This window comes from Haplochromis burtoni, unplaced genomic scaffold (genome assembly GCF_018398535.1).
Source record: "Haplochromis burtoni strain Fernald_Lab_line unplaced genomic scaffold, NCSU_Asbu1 Contig_480, whole genome shotgun sequence".
In the NCBI taxonomy this organism is placed as follows: Eukaryota; Metazoa; Chordata; class Actinopteri; order Cichliformes; family Cichlidae; genus Haplochromis; species Haplochromis burtoni.
This window is the reverse complement of record NW_024582841.1, coordinates 291,529-308,246: the sequence shown is the minus strand read 5'-3', so window position 1 is coordinate 308,246 and position 16,718 is coordinate 291,529. Positions and strand designations below refer to the sequence as shown.

The 16,718-nt window shown below is 42.3% G+C and overlaps 2 protein-coding genes across 3 annotated transcripts in view; both read right to left on the bottom strand.

Moving 5' to 3' along the window:
- LOC102297995 (zinc finger protein 99) overlaps positions 1-16,718 on the bottom strand; it is a gene marked incomplete at both ends in the record, with an annotated part of 370,247 nt that overhangs the window by 116,626 nt on the left and 236,903 nt on the right.
- Positions 1-16,718, bottom strand: part of LOC102297688 (sodium channel protein type 4 subunit alpha) — a 279,846-nt gene that overhangs the window by 78,224 nt on the left and 184,904 nt on the right. For both annotated transcript variants that reach the window (XM_005946550.2, XM_014341435.2), the window contains exons 17-19: positions 14,466-14,639; positions 11,065-11,226; positions 10,789-10,983 (exon numbers count right to left, since the gene is read on the bottom strand). In XM_005946550.2, coding sequence (XP_005946612.1) covers positions 10,789-10,983; positions 11,065-11,226; positions 14,466-14,639 — 531 coding nt within the window. The remainder of the gene's footprint in view (positions 1-10,788; positions 10,984-11,064; positions 11,227-14,465; positions 14,640-16,718) is intronic.

The following is a 16,718-nucleotide window of genomic DNA, read 5'->3' as shown; positions in this document are numbered from 1 at the left end:
TTTAAAATCATGCTGTGAATATATTGAGAGTTACAGGAAGTGAAGTACAAATGTGGCGCTTTTTATTCTGCATTATTTTTCCATCATTGAGTCCTCATAATGTCTGTACAGGCGTTTAAAGCCAACCAACCAAATCAACTTTACACATGGCATGAACTAAAAAGAGATCAATAACAGGCGTGCACCAACATGATGTCTGCGAGGCAGAGGAACAGAAAGAAATGCTGGTAACCTGGATAAACTTCAAAAAGCACATTTTGGGTCAAACTGCCAGCTCGAAATCAGAGACAACCCAAACGATGGGCTGTAACGCCACCTGTTGGTTTCAAACGCCACAGTTTTTAGCTTCATGGTGGTGTTTCAGACACTTCATTGTGTTGATGAAAGGGTGGAGTGCTGAGTTATCAGCTAAGCTTGACAGACATGTTAACATGAGACTCTGTGGGAATCTGACTCACTGTCGAAGCCTGCCTCGAGCGGCCATCAGAGGAACTGCAGGTTTAGCTTCATCTTTCTTGCCCAAACAAATTACAGCAAATTTTGCCTGCTGTGTATTTTAAAATCAGAGATCATTGACTGAGGAAAGCTGTTCCACAGTTGGGGCGCTCCAACCTCAAAAGCACGATCGCCTCTGGTTTTAAGATCAGAGCGAGGGACCGTTAGAAGGGTTCGATCGGAGAGCCGGCTGCATTGATAAGGCAGGAACGTGTCCACGTACAGCTTTTTGTGTTAATAACAAAATCCTAAAGTGGATTCTGAATTTCACTGGAAGTCAGTGAAGGGATGCAAGGATAGGTGTAATATGTGAGCATCGGCTAGTTTTGGTTAGCAGCTTTGAACTAAGTGGAGACGAGCTATGGAAGACCTAGAGATGCACACGATGATCAATCTTTGACCCCATTCACAATGTGTCAGGGCTGGGTCTGTGAGCCGGCGTTTGTGTGATTTTGTGTTACGCTCTTATGTTAAAATCATGTGCTGTTCTTAAGTTTGGTTTGCTGGTTTGTTTTTTCTATGCTTCTGTGTAGGTTCCCCTTGTGTCCCTCTGTCACTCCCTCTGTCTCGTGTCAAGTTTGCGTGTCCCAGTTCATGTCTCTTCACATTTCCTGTTTTATTTTGAAAGTCTTGTTTCTATGCTCTTTGTGCTTAGTGTACTTTTCCCTGTGGTGTCATGATTATTTGTGTCAGCTGTGTTTCCCCAGGTGTTTCTATTTCCCCCGTTACCCTTCTGTGTATTTAAGCCCTCTGTCGTTCTCTGCTCAGTGTTGGTCCGTCTGCTTGTCTTGTGTCGTGTCACAGTATATTTTCTGGATTGTTTTCACGCGTCTGTTTAGGTCTCTATTCATGTTTCGAGTCGTAGTTTTTACAGGTGCCTGTTCAGATTCACGTCACGTCAATGTTTTCATGTTGAGTTTAGTTTATCCCAGTTCAGTCTTGCCTTGTTTTTCTGTTTTGGACTTCAGCTAATAAACTGCTGACTTTTGGTTGAAGCTTCGTCTCTCTGGTGTCTGCTTTTGGGTCCGTTTCACAGACACGGATGAAGTTTGCATGTGCTGGATGTTGTTTGTTGTGAAATAAAGCGAGCATCTCGCTCAGATCTACAGAGTCCCGTCATTCATCACGGTCGCTGTCGCTGACTCGCTGAATACTTTCATCATTAAAGACCGACTGTGCATACAGGAGCGCTCAGCTCTGAGTGAAGTTCATCTCGGGTAGTCGAGGAGAGCCCAAGAATCAGCTGCTGCTGTCCTGGATAATTTCATGAGCAACAAACACACTCACGCACACACACACACACACACACACACACACACACACACACACACACACACACACACACACACACACATGGGGGAGGTGGTGGTGATGAATGGGCAGGTAACACGATCTGCTTTTGGTGCTTCTCCTCGTCACAACAAACCCCTGTGAGCAAAGCCCCCTGGGAAAAACCGTTTGCAACGTGAGAGATGAAGAACGAGAGAGAAGGGTGAGAGAGAGAGGGAAGAGGAGAGAAAGAGAGCGGGCGAGGAGAGGACGAGGTTATCTCTGAGTCTGTAATATTGTTTTATATAATGTTTGAACACAGGGAGGACAAACTGAGTTACAGGGACACCTAAAATGTACAAATACAGAAGCAGAAGGCTGCGAGATGTGAACTAAAGTATATGGACGCTCTACTAAAACGGTTTAGAATCACTAACAGAAACGCTGGATCCTCAGACTGATCATTAAAAGACATGTTAGGGTCACATTTCCACAGGAGGACGTGCTGTCTGTCATTTCCCACAATCTGTGGTTGGAGCGTTTTGAGGATTTTGCATTCAGAATAAGACTCAGTGTGTTTCAGATTAATACTCCCAACCTGAAGCTATGGGAACGTGATCATCCCGGGGAGTTGCCAGACAAGGTTTAAAGCCATTAAATACAAAGAGGGATAATTGGACCGCACCACCACTTCCTGCTGAAAGGGACAATGTGTGTCTTCTTTCATTTAAAAACAAAGTATTTGTATTTAATTAAATATTTGCGTTTAGTGTTTAATGATTTTGATTTTCTTCTTTGGTGTTTAGTTTATTAACAAACCAGAGTATACTGCATTGTTTGTTGTTTACAATTGTGTTTTGTTTAGTTACCCCTCGTGTGTCATAGTGGTCTGCTCAGCCATTGTATGACCCTTGTGCGTCATTTCATGTGTGGGTCAGTTATGTGTGTTTGGGCACTCATTTGGTTTGTTAAGTTTTGTTTATTTGACGTCTTTTATGAGCTCAACATTTATTGCTTTTGTAAATATGATTTTTGGGGGTTAAATAAATGAAAACCATGTTTTTCTAATAATTCCTGTGACTCCTCCTGTTTTTCAACTCGGTCCATCACATTTACCTTAAAATTAACTTCAGCTCTTTCAGTGTTTCTGTGGTAACCGTGGTAATAACTACTGATCTTAGTAGTTATTGCTTATTTTTTTTAAGGAAACCAATGAGAAATCAAAAGAAATGACCCAATTTCAAAAGGCTGTAATTAATAAAGTAATAAACACAAAAGCTTGCAGTAAATTTTATAATATATGGGTGAATATAATGTTTTACATACAAAGCAACTTTCACAAGCGCCCAATATGTCTCCCTTGGATGAACAGCATATTATATGTCCATCCATCCAGCCTCCATCCATCCATGCATCCATGCTGCTGATGGAACCTATTTTATATATGTCAGTAATCACATACGTGGTTCTAACTGTGCAACTGAAACTGATGTGTTGGGTTTTCTGCCCTGGGTTTGTCTCTTAGGTATCACGTACTGGAGATGTTTTAGGACAACTATGAACAAACAAAACAGTTCAGTCATAATTATCCAACCAGGTCTTTGTACGGTTGTTTAATAGGATAGCTGTGCTCTCTGTGGGGGTGTCAGGGGTAGAGTGCTGTTAAGAGGCAAGCCTGTCACAGCTGTCACAGGACGAGAGGTTGGACAGGTTCTCAGTCCATCATAAGGCTCATAGTTCTGTGCGATCCACTGGGTTTAAACATCAGTATTGGACACTGAGAGGATGCAGTTTGCGAGCCTCTCAGTGTTTACAGCATGGACATTTAATCATTTTACACAAAAAGTAGCGCTTTTGGGGGTTTATCATTATAAACTCCATGTTCCGGACACAGAGGAAATAAAAAGATTGTTAGTGCTAAGAGTTAATATTCTTTATCTCCACTGGACTGATTAATACAAGCCCAACGTGTCCTGGTTTCCATAATTGTCCACTTTTTCATTGTGTTCTGAATCCTGTTGTTTTATTTTTAACTTATAATAAAACTCGTCTTCGAAAAATATACATTTAATGTAACAGAGTTGATGCATCCCACCATTTATTTTCCTCCGCACATGTGTTGCTTCTGCTTTGACCTGAAGCGCCTCATATAAGACCACCACCAGATGTTTCTTCTACTAAGAATAATCCATCCAGCATATATGTAATTAATCGGTCAGACAATTCAAACTGCTGATTTGTGCTGTTTGAGCAGCTTTGGAGGCCCTGCTAAAAATGACAATGATAAAAGTGAATGTACGTGTATAAATGAACGGAGAGGAAAAGAAGTGGAAAAAAAACAGGAGAAGAAGAGGAGGAGAAGGAGGAGGAGGAGCGCAGAGGCAGGTGTGCTGCTGCTCAAGTGCTGGCTCAGGAAAACACATTCAGCCGCTCATTTGTCATAAAGAGAAAAAGCAAAGAAACATCTGGTTCCCTCTGTGCAGCTGCACACACACAGACACACACAGTTCAGGAACACAGTCTGCAGGAAGTAGCAGGAAACACTTTTCAGAATAAAAGCCCAGGAACAAAGGCAGCTCAGAAACTGTTTCTGAAGAACATCAGGACATAGATCGACATGAATGAATCCATTACTCTATTAGGATAATCCAGCGATTTACAACTTTAATCAACTTCACATTTACCTTTAATGACAAACTATCTATCCCAGGGGTGGGCAGTCTCAGTCCACGAGGGCCGGTGTCCTGCAGGTTTTAGGTCTCACCCTGGGTCAACACACCTGAATCACATGATGAGTTTGTTACCAGTCTCTGGAGAACTTCAGGACATGTTGGCTGTGTCCCAATTCAGGGTCTGCAGCCTCAACGATCCTCAATGGCCGCTAACTCAAAGACCGCTAAGGCCGGAAGTGCGAGGCTTGTGAAATGGGAAGGTCTAGCCTCCGTTGCGCTGCCCAGGTTGCCTAGCAACCATGATACTAACAGCTGGAAACGTGTCATACAGCTTTGTTTGACAGAAATGAAGGAGAAAATCCTTTGTTCATTTGTTTGTTTCTACATGAGCTTTGATCATTCTCTGTAAGATTAAGCTCAGCTATTGATCGGTGTATATTTTAAAGTAAAGGCTTTAAAACCAAGTTAGTACAAACGTCACTAATGTCACATGACTTTGCCGACATGTGGCCAACAGTAATGTTTAATGTTCTTTGTTATTAAACATTTGCACATAAATAAGTGACATAATATTCAGTACTTAAAGTGTACTCTTCGGCCGCCCCTCATCCGCCGTTTTTTTTCGGCACAATTATCCACACCCAGCGCCACGCTATGCATTCTGGGATATGTTGGGCCACGAAGGACGCATTTGAGGGCCGCATTTCGAGCAGCCTTCAAATTGGGACAGCCTTCGTCATGTCGCTGTGACGTAATCGGCCTTAAAATGCGGCCTTTAAAGCTGCAGACGCTGAATTGGGATACAGCGGTTGAGGAGCTAATTTAGCCATTTAAATCAGCTGTGTTGGTTCGAGGCCACATCTAAAACCTGCAGGGACACCGGCCCTCGTGGACTGAGATCGCCCACCCCTGATCTGTCCTGTTCTTAAAGGCTATTTGGTGTGAGGCTGTGTTGAGAGTTTGGTTCACTTTGCCAACAAGATCTTGACAGAAGGATGTGGGCCTTCTGCCGTCACTGAGTGTGTGTGTGTGTGTGTGTGTGTGCGCACACACACACACACACACACACACCGTGACATACCCATGTGCATATGTGAGATAAGAGGTAATTCCCCACCTCTCTCTTTTTATCTGCTACTGAAAGCACGGATGGTTATCACATTTAGCTAAATAACACACACACACACACGCACACACACACACACACACACACACACACACACACACACACACACACACACACACTATATGATTGGCTAAGCAAATGTAAATAACAACACACATCATTAGGTGTGTGTGTGTGCATTCTGTTTTTAATTAAAATCAGAATCAGCTCTTACAGTAACGCGTCATCTGTGTGCTCATGTGCAATACTGTCGGTCTGCGAACAGCTGGTCCTCTCTCCTGCCCCGGTGCCTTCTGGGTGTTAGAGTAACATCGTGAGGTTCAGTGTCACGGCAACCATGTCTCACATCTTGCCCGCCAACTGTTCCCGTGACAAAACTCTGAGTCGTTAAAGTGAAACTTCCTTTTTTTGTATTTCTTCTTTTTCCTTACTTCCTCCTCATTTTTCCCTTTCCTGCTTCGATTCGTGTTTTATTTTGCACTTTTCACTTTTCTTCCACTCTTTGTTCTCCTTCTGTGTTTCCCCCTTTTGGTCTTTCCATCTTTTAAATTCCTCCCTTTCATTTTAATTCCATCTCTTTATTTCCTCCTTCCTTCCTTTCTTATCATACTTCTTCCTTTTCCTTCTTACCTTTTCTCGTTCCTTTTGTTTTCATTTTCCTTCTATTACTTCCTCTTTTTCCTTTCTGGTTCTTCGTACCCCTCCATCTTTTCCTTCTTGTTTACTCTTGCTCCCTATTTCCTTTTATTTACACAGGAAGCAGGAAGCTTAATTTCTTCCCTCTGTGCCTTGTTCTTGCTTTTTTTGATTTCTTCCTTGAAACTGTGTCAGATTTATTTTCCTCTCTTCTTTCCTCTTCTGCTCTCTCCCTCTCACCATTTACCACTTTCTTCTTCCTTGTTTAGTTTTTCCACTACTTTTCCCTCTTTAGTTCTCTTGCCAAAATGTTTTCCTTTTCCTTCCTCACCTTTTCTCTTCCTCCTTCATTTCTTTTATTCTCATACTCTCCCTTTGTCTTCTTTTCTTCCTTTCTGCTTTTCTTTTCATATTTTCTTTTTTCTAGTACCTATTTTCTTCCTTTTATACCCTCAGTTTCCTTGTACCTTTTCCTCCCTTTTCCTGTCTTTATATATGAGACTACTTTTCTTGTTCCTTTCTTTTACCCTGTGCTTCTAAATTCTCCTCTTCTTTCTTTTATTGAATTTCTTCCCTCTTCATTTTCTTCCTCCTCAACTTCTTTTCTTTCTCCTTCTTTCCTGTACTGTATCAGTTTTATCACTTTCTTCCTCAGGTTCTTACGTCTCTATTACCCCTTACTTTTTCTCCTCATCCTTCTGCAATAACCCTTTAACTCTTTTTTTATTCTTTGAATTTGTTTCTTGTTTGTTCTACTGACAACTTCTTTTCTGGAGTTTTTCTCACTTCTTTCACTTTGTGAGTTCCTCTTCTTGCTCCTATCCTTTCCCACTTTTTGTCCTCCTTCCTTTTTATTCTTTTCTCCTCCCCTTTTCCTTCTTCCTTCCCTCTTTTCTTCCCTTTGCTCCTTCCTTATCTTCTCTTGCTTTTCTTTAATGGCATCTCCCTCTTGTCCTTTCCTTTGATCTTTTCTCTCTCTGTCTCTGTTACCACCTCTTTATTCCTTTTGGCATCACCTCGAGTTACCTTAACTTGAATTACCCTTCCTGCTTTCCTTCCTGTCTGTTTACAGTATTTGGACATGCTTTCACTTGTTTCCTCCTTCCTCACTGCCTGTTATGAGGTCTGACAACGTGACATCTTATAACCACCACCGCCAAAAAAAAAAAGTCATGCACACATACAAACACGTGAACGCATGCAAGGCATGTGCACACCTCAGCGTGCTTAGGTGTGCACAATGGGGCCATTTCTAAAAGGATAAATCACATGAATAGCAAAGGTTCACACACACACACACACACACACACACAAACACAGTTTTCACACACACACCACAACACACACACAACACCACAGCACACACACACCACACACACACACACACACACACATCATCACTCAGGTCAGGCATCATCCTCTGATAGAAAACAATTCCTGCTCAGAGGACGGATAAGAGCTGTTGACGGTCTTGTCTGGTGTGTGTGTGTGTGTGTGTGTGTGTGTGTGTGTGTGTGTGTGTGTGTGTGTGTGTGTGTGTGTGTGTGTGTGTGTGTGTGAGCTGTCTGGCCTATCAAGCTCATTATTAAATATCCATGAGACCATTAAGCTAAATAGATGAGTGAGACTCTATTATTGCTGCGCGCACACACATTTCATGATCCACTGACTGGTGAATATGAGAATCCACTACAGAGTATATTACAGGCTGTGAAGACTAGACGAGGAAGAGGAGGGACAGAACGAGGAGCCCAGGGAACAAATGAAAATGATAAAAACGGAAATTAAGGAGTAAAATTAAATTGTATTCAAGCTCCTTTTTCCACATTTGTTGATCCTGCTTTCTTTGTCATGTAAATATTTTAAATATACTTTAAATATATTTATTTAAATATATTTATTTAAATATATTTATTTAATATATTCTATTTATCCAGTTATATTTGGACCCCAAACTCTGGTGTTGGGATATATATACGCTAAGATCTGACTGCTACTCAGACACCTGCTGCTGCTAAAACATAAATGCAGTTTAGAATAATAATGCTATAAACTGCTGAATCTGTTTGGCTGCTGCTCTCCCTGCATCAGGCTCATGTTGGGACATCAACGATTATGGAGCCATACCAACAAACCTGTTTGTTACAGAAGCTAAACTAACACTTTCAAGTGCTGGGATTTTATTTGAGTGTTTTTAATGTTTATAGTAAGGGGAACTCCAGAATTTGAAGAAAATTAACTTCAGCTCAGTCTTGAAACCAAAGTTAGGAGGAGGTGCAGGAATCAGGCTTCACCTCACACTACTTGAAATAAAAGCTTATTATGGATTTTATTTTTGTCCAGTGAGGCCAAACACAAGTTGATGACCGGCTTTATTGCTTGCATTCATTTCAGTCAGATATCCTCCCACGTTATTCCACAGAGGAATATCCTCTGTAGCTGAGGAGGTAGAGCAAGTCAGGCTTTAATCACAAGGTTGTTACTGGACATTCAGCTACTCAAAGTACGGGAAAAGGTACTGAACCCCAATCTAGCCCTGATGAAACAGGGTATGAGTGTATGATGATAAGGTTTTTAAAAATGATTAAAGGCATAAAGGAGGTGTGCCAAGTACCTGTCCTGACAGGTGCATTGAAATCTTACTGTAGAGGAAAACTTACTAATATTTACTCAAAATCTGGTTCAGATGTAGTTTGACTGCTGAACTTACTCATTATTGTGTCAACCCTACCAGCTCACAAGTGACCAGTACTTTTTTTTTTACTAATGCTGCGGAACAAAATAATAACAAACACACCCTGCATGTGACAAAGTGGTGAATAATATCGTCTCACTTCAGCTATGACTTGTGTGCTTGAATGAGTGTGTGTGTTTGGGGGGGGGGGGGGGGGGGGCATTTGACCATCTGATAGTGGAACTTTTCTCTTCTCCAGTTTACGTACACTAACACTACACCACCATAACACACACAACTACACACACACACAACACACACACACACACACACACACACACACACTGATTGATTGATGTGTTTAGACGTGCAGAGGTGACGTGTTCATGCTAGCAGGGGGTTGCATTGTATAGTAAGAGAGGTAAAACGAGCTCTGTGTGTGTGTGTGTGTGTGTGTGTGCGTGTGTTGTGTGTGTGTGTGTGTGTGTGTGTGTGTGTGTGTGTGTGTGTGTGCGTTGGGGGTGCTGGGTAAGATGAGATGGCAGATAGTTATCAGAAGAAAGGAAATCTTTTCTGTTCTCCTTTTGTCAAGTGCTCCCTGCATTGGTCTGTGTGTGTGTGTGTGTGTGTCTGTGTGTGTGAGATAACACTTAGTCTACACAAAAATTAAACTGCTAATACAGTCCAAGTAAAAACAAAACACATAAAAATGGAACGAGCATAAAACAAGTGAAATGTATTTATTGGTCAAAGGAGCTCAGCTTCAAGAATTTGCTCTGGAAATTTCTTAATAATGAAAGTTATAAGATGAAATAAATGACTTTTTGGATATGTATGTTGTGATGGTGAAGGCCATCAAAATCACCAAGCATCCCTCCTCTGTGGACCACAAGTCTTCTCCGAGCTGGCTGAGCTGTCACATTTTCATCCCTCAGCCTCGACTCGAAGCAGGATTCGGTACCCGCGGTAGCACATGGCTAAGTCAGGTCAGGAAAGCCCACCTGCTGACCAAAACACAGCCTTTCTCTTCTGCCCAACAGTTATTTTTAACGAGCTCTGTTTAGCCAAAATGCTGAATTACAGTTAACTCTAACCCTAATGACTGTAGACTTGGTCCAAAGTGCTTGGATAGAAGACAGCTGGCCTTTGATTCAAGCACTTTGGACTGGACCATGACCTGGATGATTAAGAACCTGCACAGACACACAAAACTACACAACTACCAACTCAGTTTGCTCACAGTTATGAGCAAAGTTAGCCAGCATCTCTCACTACACTGAAGCAAATATCTCAACTTTTGTGAAAAATCTTCCTCACACTGCATTGAAACTCTCATCAGCTGAGATTCTCCTGACAATCAGAATCCAAGGAGAAGCTTATGGACGCTGTCTGACAACAACAGGATTTCAGGGGTCTAACTTCTCTTTTACATTGACACAGGGGGACAAAGGGACACGGCCTTGAGAAAAGTGAGAGAAATCATTAGACTTCATGGTGAGTTATGATAATATCTTACATAAGTATTCGAGGTGTAAAACCTTTGTCTTTGGGTTGAATACATCATTGCACCAACTTAGAGGTCAAAAGCAGCCATTCCTCCTTCTGAACAACATTCCAGTTTGCCAATGTCGAATCATTTAAAGTGACTGTCTCTGGAGACTGACAATGACCTTGAGACTACATGGACCAATGTTAGATAGCTAGCCAATGACGCTAATTTGCTAATGATACTAAAGTTTTACATCTCCTCAAAACATTTGTTTTAACTTGCAGACTGCCAACACCAACTGACCGGCTGGAGCACAACGGACATTCCAGCTTAGTCCAATAGATGATCATACCCAGTATAAGTCAGTCACACCTCCTAAAAGTCAAAATTCCAGAGGGATTTTTTGATTAAGCAGGTAGGAACTCACCACCAGGTTTCCGATGACCATGACCAGCATGAAGACGAGGATGCAGAGCGGCTGCCCTGCGACCTCCATGCAGTCCCACATGGTCTCTATCCACTCGCCGCACAGCACCCTGAAGACGATGAGGAACGAGTGGAAGAAGTCCTTCATGTGCCAACGAGGAAGAGTGCAGTCCTTGGAGATCTTACACACACATTCCTGCAGAGGCGGCAGAAAAAAGCTCAATGTTCTGAACAAGCGACGTCAGGCCCGTACCTTAGTCTGGGTCAGAAGTGTTACCTGGTAGTTTTTCCCAAACAGTTGCATGCCGACCACGGCAAAGATGAAGACGATGATGGCGAGGACGAGCGTCAGGTTGCCCAGAGCGCCCATAGAGTTCCCGATGATCTTTATCAGCGTGTTGAGAGTTGGCCATGAGCGAGCAAGCTTAAAAACACGAAGCTGCAAGGGAAGCGAGGAAAAGGAAGAGACAGAAGAGCTAAAAACAGGTTTCTCAGATGATGTCATGGGCACATTGCTCAAGAGTTGTCTGCCATATTGGATGTAATTGAGCTATCGGTTGCTAGGGAAAAATGGAAGTTGGCAGTGGTTCCTGTGGCTGTTTCTAGGTTAAATCAGATGTGAAGACAGTGCTACATGAAAAACCACACAGACATTCTCCTTCAAATTAAACGCTGTGCCTCAGCACTGCAGCCAACATGTTGCAAAGACACAACTATTACTTTGAAGGTAAACTCTTCATTTCTGGTTTGTGTCACACTTTGCACAGTTTGACTGCAGCCCAGAGAGCAGTGTTTGTGGGCAGGTGCATGATGTCCATTCCAACTACAACTGCAGCAACATACTGGTGGTCAAAGCAATCACAAGGAGGACGGGCAATTAGGGGTGGGCGATATAAACGATATACGATAGAAACAATATAAATTTGGCCAACGATAGAGATTTTGACTATATCGCTCTATCGCGATAGCGCATGTTGATGATGTCATCAAGCTGCGCCTGTTTTGGTTGAAAGCATCGCAGTGGCTAAAACCATTATCATCTGCAAATTATGGCCGGCGACAGTCACAGCAAAGAGATGAAGCACTTTTGAAATATGGGGAAAGCCAAAAACTGCGCTTCCTCCACTTCCGTAACATTGATTCATTAATGTTGAATTCTCTCGCAGCTGCTCTATTCCCATGTTGTTGCAGTATATTAATAACTAACCTCGTATTGTGGATGAATGATCTCAGTTGTTCTCCTGACTGAAGTTTGGCCCGTGTACAGCATCCTGCTATACGATTGCATTTGTCCCTGACCAGCAGAATCCCTCACGTTAACTTTTATTGAGTGGAAAAAAAGTTGGCGTTCATCCTCCAGCTTCACTGTGCTAATGTTATGCTAACATAGCTGTGTCGCTAGCAATCATGTAGCACAACATTATATACCAGGTAGTCAGACTTCAGTAACCCTGCAAACGCCACTGCTGTTTAGTTTTCTGTCTTCATTTATGTTGGAAGTGGTAGCAGAGCTGTACGTTTTAATTAGTTTCAAAAATCTCTCAGTCAGAACATGGTATGAAATGTTTAGGTGTCAACTAGCGAGCTAACTTCCTGTTAACTTCTAACTCCGTTAAATTTAATAAATTCTGTTTTCATGGATGTTAAACTTAATTGTTACACCTGGTAAAGCAGCAACGCTGATGATTTTATTAAAGATGAAAGAATTTAGACCGTTTTTAACTCTCAGTGTTGTTTGACTTTGGGACCTGAAACGGACGGAGTTTTGGACCCAGATTACTTCGCGAAGCTCCTCACTACGGCAGCCGTAATGCTCTGACAATCCATCAAGCAGTGCGGCTTACCAAAGTTGTACTAAAACATTTTTTAATAGATTTCTTCCCAAATCGGTTCGAGGTCAGTAAGCACAACCAGAATTCATACATAAGGCACACTCTCGATTTTTGAGAAAATTAAAGGATTTTAAGTGTGGAAAATACGTTATACCGCACATGATTCAAATTATATCGCGATATGAATTTTAGGCCATATCGCCCAGCCCTACGGGGAATACCCCTTTTTCCCTAGCAACCACTCATTGGTCACTGACTGGTCTCTAGGCCTGTGTGGTTGGGACCTTATTCATCTGATCCTATGGTCACATGTCAAGAATAATTAACATCACATGATGGGTGTCTGTAAAACTTCATTACAGGATTTCTGAGGAGAGTTTGGTGTGGCCTGTCATGGTTAATATGCTCGGCAGTTCCGCAGTAACCAAGCGCCTCCATTTTTATTATGATGATAGCCAAGTTGCCTCGTGTTCTTCTGCTAAATTTCATCAGCTTTGCCTGAAATGTCATGTTTGTCTGAAGTAAATGGTGTAAATGTCTCTAAGATTGAGAGATATTTGGATCTTTAACAAGTCTGACAAAACAAACAGAAATTTAAATCGAAGATTTGAGGAAAATTGCTGATTTTATTTATTTGAAGTTCATTTAAAGATCGTGTCTGAAGCTGCATACTCATATTCCCACAGATGGGGGTTTGCGTCGTTTTTGGACTCACAGGTGTTTTTTTACTTCTCTCTTTATTTTAAATAAATCAACCAAAAGAGAGAGGAAGACTCAAAGACAATGAAAGCATGAAACAAAATTAAGGTCAGCATCAGAGAGAGAGGAGAGAAAGAAAAAAAAACAGTATTCAAAATTACAGAGCACGGCTGAGAAAACAGAGGAACAAAAGAGAAACAGAACAGAGGAAGAAAAAACAAAGAAACCAGGCCGGCGCAGAAGAAAGGCTCAAACATCAGAGTGGCTTTATTAGTGTGTGCGAGTCTGTGTGTGTGAGTGTGTTTGCCTCTGGTAGAACCTGACAATACCCAGAGTGACACTTAGAAAGATCGACGTAGACTGATGAAGACAGCCTGCGAGGATCTGTGTGTGTCTGTGTGTGTGTCAGTGTGTGCGTCTGTGTGTGTGTCTGTGTGTGTGCGACCACTACTGTCCTCATCTTGTTTTCCTTGTTTGCCGGTGAAGCAAAATTGGACACAGCGGAACTTATATTTTGAGTGACACCGCTCATTATCAGCCAATCATCACGTCCTCTGCGAGGTGCGAAACATCCCGCTGAACGCTGCCATCTCATTGGGCCTTCAGCTGCCAATCAGCTGAGTTTCCAGCTTAATTATTATCTCCCGACTATGAATATACTGTGATGTCCACTTTCTTTAATAATTCCTAATGAAACAGAGAGCGGATGTAGCTGTTCTTGTGTTTGTACATTGGAATGTGCTTTCTAATGTCAGACTGCCTGTACGAGGGTAATGTGACACCATGTGACTTTCTATCAACATGTTTTAGAAACGATTTCTCCTGCTAAGATCTGACAAAATGTAACAAGTGCATTTCTTTGTTTCTTGTAAAAACTGACGTGTTAGCCATTTACTCTAATGTACCTACCTTTAAGTATTTGTAGATAAATAAAATTAGATTTTTATTCAAAATAAAATACATTGAAATTTAATTTAATTACTCAGGAATTACATCCTTAGTTGGGTTTCAGGATTTTTAGTCCTTCCAAATCAATCAGAAATCAGCTGCCTGATGAACTACGTGTTGTAATGATCAACAACATTTTAATTCAAGCCACCCCTTTGTTGAATTTGGTGGTAAATGTGGGACAATCGGTGTGATTTACCAGCCTGAAGGAGCGCAACACGCTGAGCCCCTCCACATCGGACAGGCCGAGCTCCATGAGGCTGAGGCAGACAATGATGCTGTCGAAGATGTTCCAGCCCGTCTGGAAGTAGTAGTATGGATCCAGAGCGATGATCTTCAACACCATCTCTGCTGTGAAGATCCCGGAGAACACCTGAAAGAGACACAGCAAGGAATGTAAGCTAGGTTTGGGACGTGGGGAGAGCGCTGCAACGCTGTTTTATGTTAGCATTCTTTAAACACACACATAATTTTCCGGGACTGTTTTTACAGCAGCACGCTCTGAATCACAAAACGGTATTCCTGTAAATGTTTATGTTAGCAGCAGATCGTAAATGCAGCAGCAAAGCCCTGTGTGTCCATATTATTTTGATTAAAGATGATTAAAAGGACCTAGAAGTGTTTCTGAAATATCACAGCCTCTGCCTGTGTCTGCAGGAAGTGAAAACATATTTAACATGGAGAACGATGACAGCGTCAGCAGCTGAAGCAGACGTCGAGACGAGAAGGTTTTTATATTTTGTCTTTCACTTTGCTGCCCCAGGATAAGAGAAATCGGGCTTATTTTGAACTGTCAATCATGCAAAGCTACTCTAATCAGTCCAAGAGGGAAAATATAAAGCTGGAAATGACCGGCTTAGACAGTCAGCCACCACCCATGGAAAAAACGCTTTTCACACAATTAGACGATACAAGAGCTAAAAAGTAACAACACAACGTTCTTGTATTGAGAGTACACAAAAACTGAAACTAATTGTAACACTTCAAAGCGTTGGGGTTAGTAGTACTGAGAATACAAAGGAAGCTGAGTCACAAAAGTACACACAACACAAAGGAAAGAACGTGGACATGTGCAGGTAGAGACAGAGACAGTCAGGTGAGGACACACAACCACACAGAGATACAAGAACTAAATGAAGGGCAGAGTTAGCCAAAGGGTAGGACATTTCAGACTGGGTTAGGTTCTCACACACACACACACACACACACACACACACACACACACACACACACACACACACACACACGTCACCTCGTATAACTGCTGCTGAAGTACACAAGTTCTTTAAACACCAGCAGGATTTCAGCTGCTCCAGAATAAAAGGACGTTCCAGCACACTGACCTGCTATGCTAACTTTAGCATGTGTGTCAGTTAGCATGACGTGTAGCATCTTTCAAACAGCTGAAAGATGAAGCTAGCACAGAACGTACCACGAACTGCAGTTCCTCTAATGTCCACTCGAGGCTGTCTCCAGCACTGAGTCAGTCCCCATACACTCCCAGGTTCAAATCTCGGCTTTACAGCAGAAGGAAGCACGTTTAGAGCCTGATACAAGTAACAGTGTCGGACTTTAAAGCTAATTCCCCTCTTTGCAACATCTCTGAGTGGTGTAATTTTTTTAGGCAGCAGTGATCTGAGGACTTGGTGACAGACCTGTGTGACAGACAGAGTCTCTCTGTGTTGATTTAGTGATTTTAGAAAGTCTAATAAGACTTTTTCTCAGCTGGCTGCTCCTCTGGTTTGATCTCTTAAGCCTCTCTGTCTGCCTCTCAGTGCAGACCTCAGCTCATCCAGGGTCTGCCTCGCTCTGCTGTACATCACACGTGTGTCTGTGTGTTTGCTACATTTAAAGTGTGGGTTTCTTCCACTCTGTGTGTGTGTGTGTGTGTGTGTGTGTGTTCGTGTTTTGCAGCAGCTCCTCTCCCTGCTTGTTGTTCCAGACTGAGGGGATCCTCGATGTGACACAAGCTACGTGACACACGTGTGTGTGTGTGTGCGTGCATGTGTGTTTTTCAGCCTGTGTGTGTTTCACAACCAGTTTGTATGAAAAATGTGTGCATGTACGTCTCCTAAAAAGTGAGTTTTCACTTCAGTTTTATTTCTGTGTTTGAGTGCTACAGAAAATCAGAGGCTCTGGGGTTACCTCTCTCTAAAATACTCTCACACACACACACACACACACACACACACACACACACACACACACACACACACACACACACACACACACACACACACACCTCGATCCTCTTTTATGGGCTCATTAACTCTGTAGTGCGTTGATTAGCTACTCAACAATCATGCTGTTATTATTACTGGCATCAGGAGAGCCTCTCTCTTGCTCTCGCTCGCTCGCACACACACACACACACACACACAACACACACACACACACACACACACACACGTACACACACACACACACACACACACACACACACACACACACA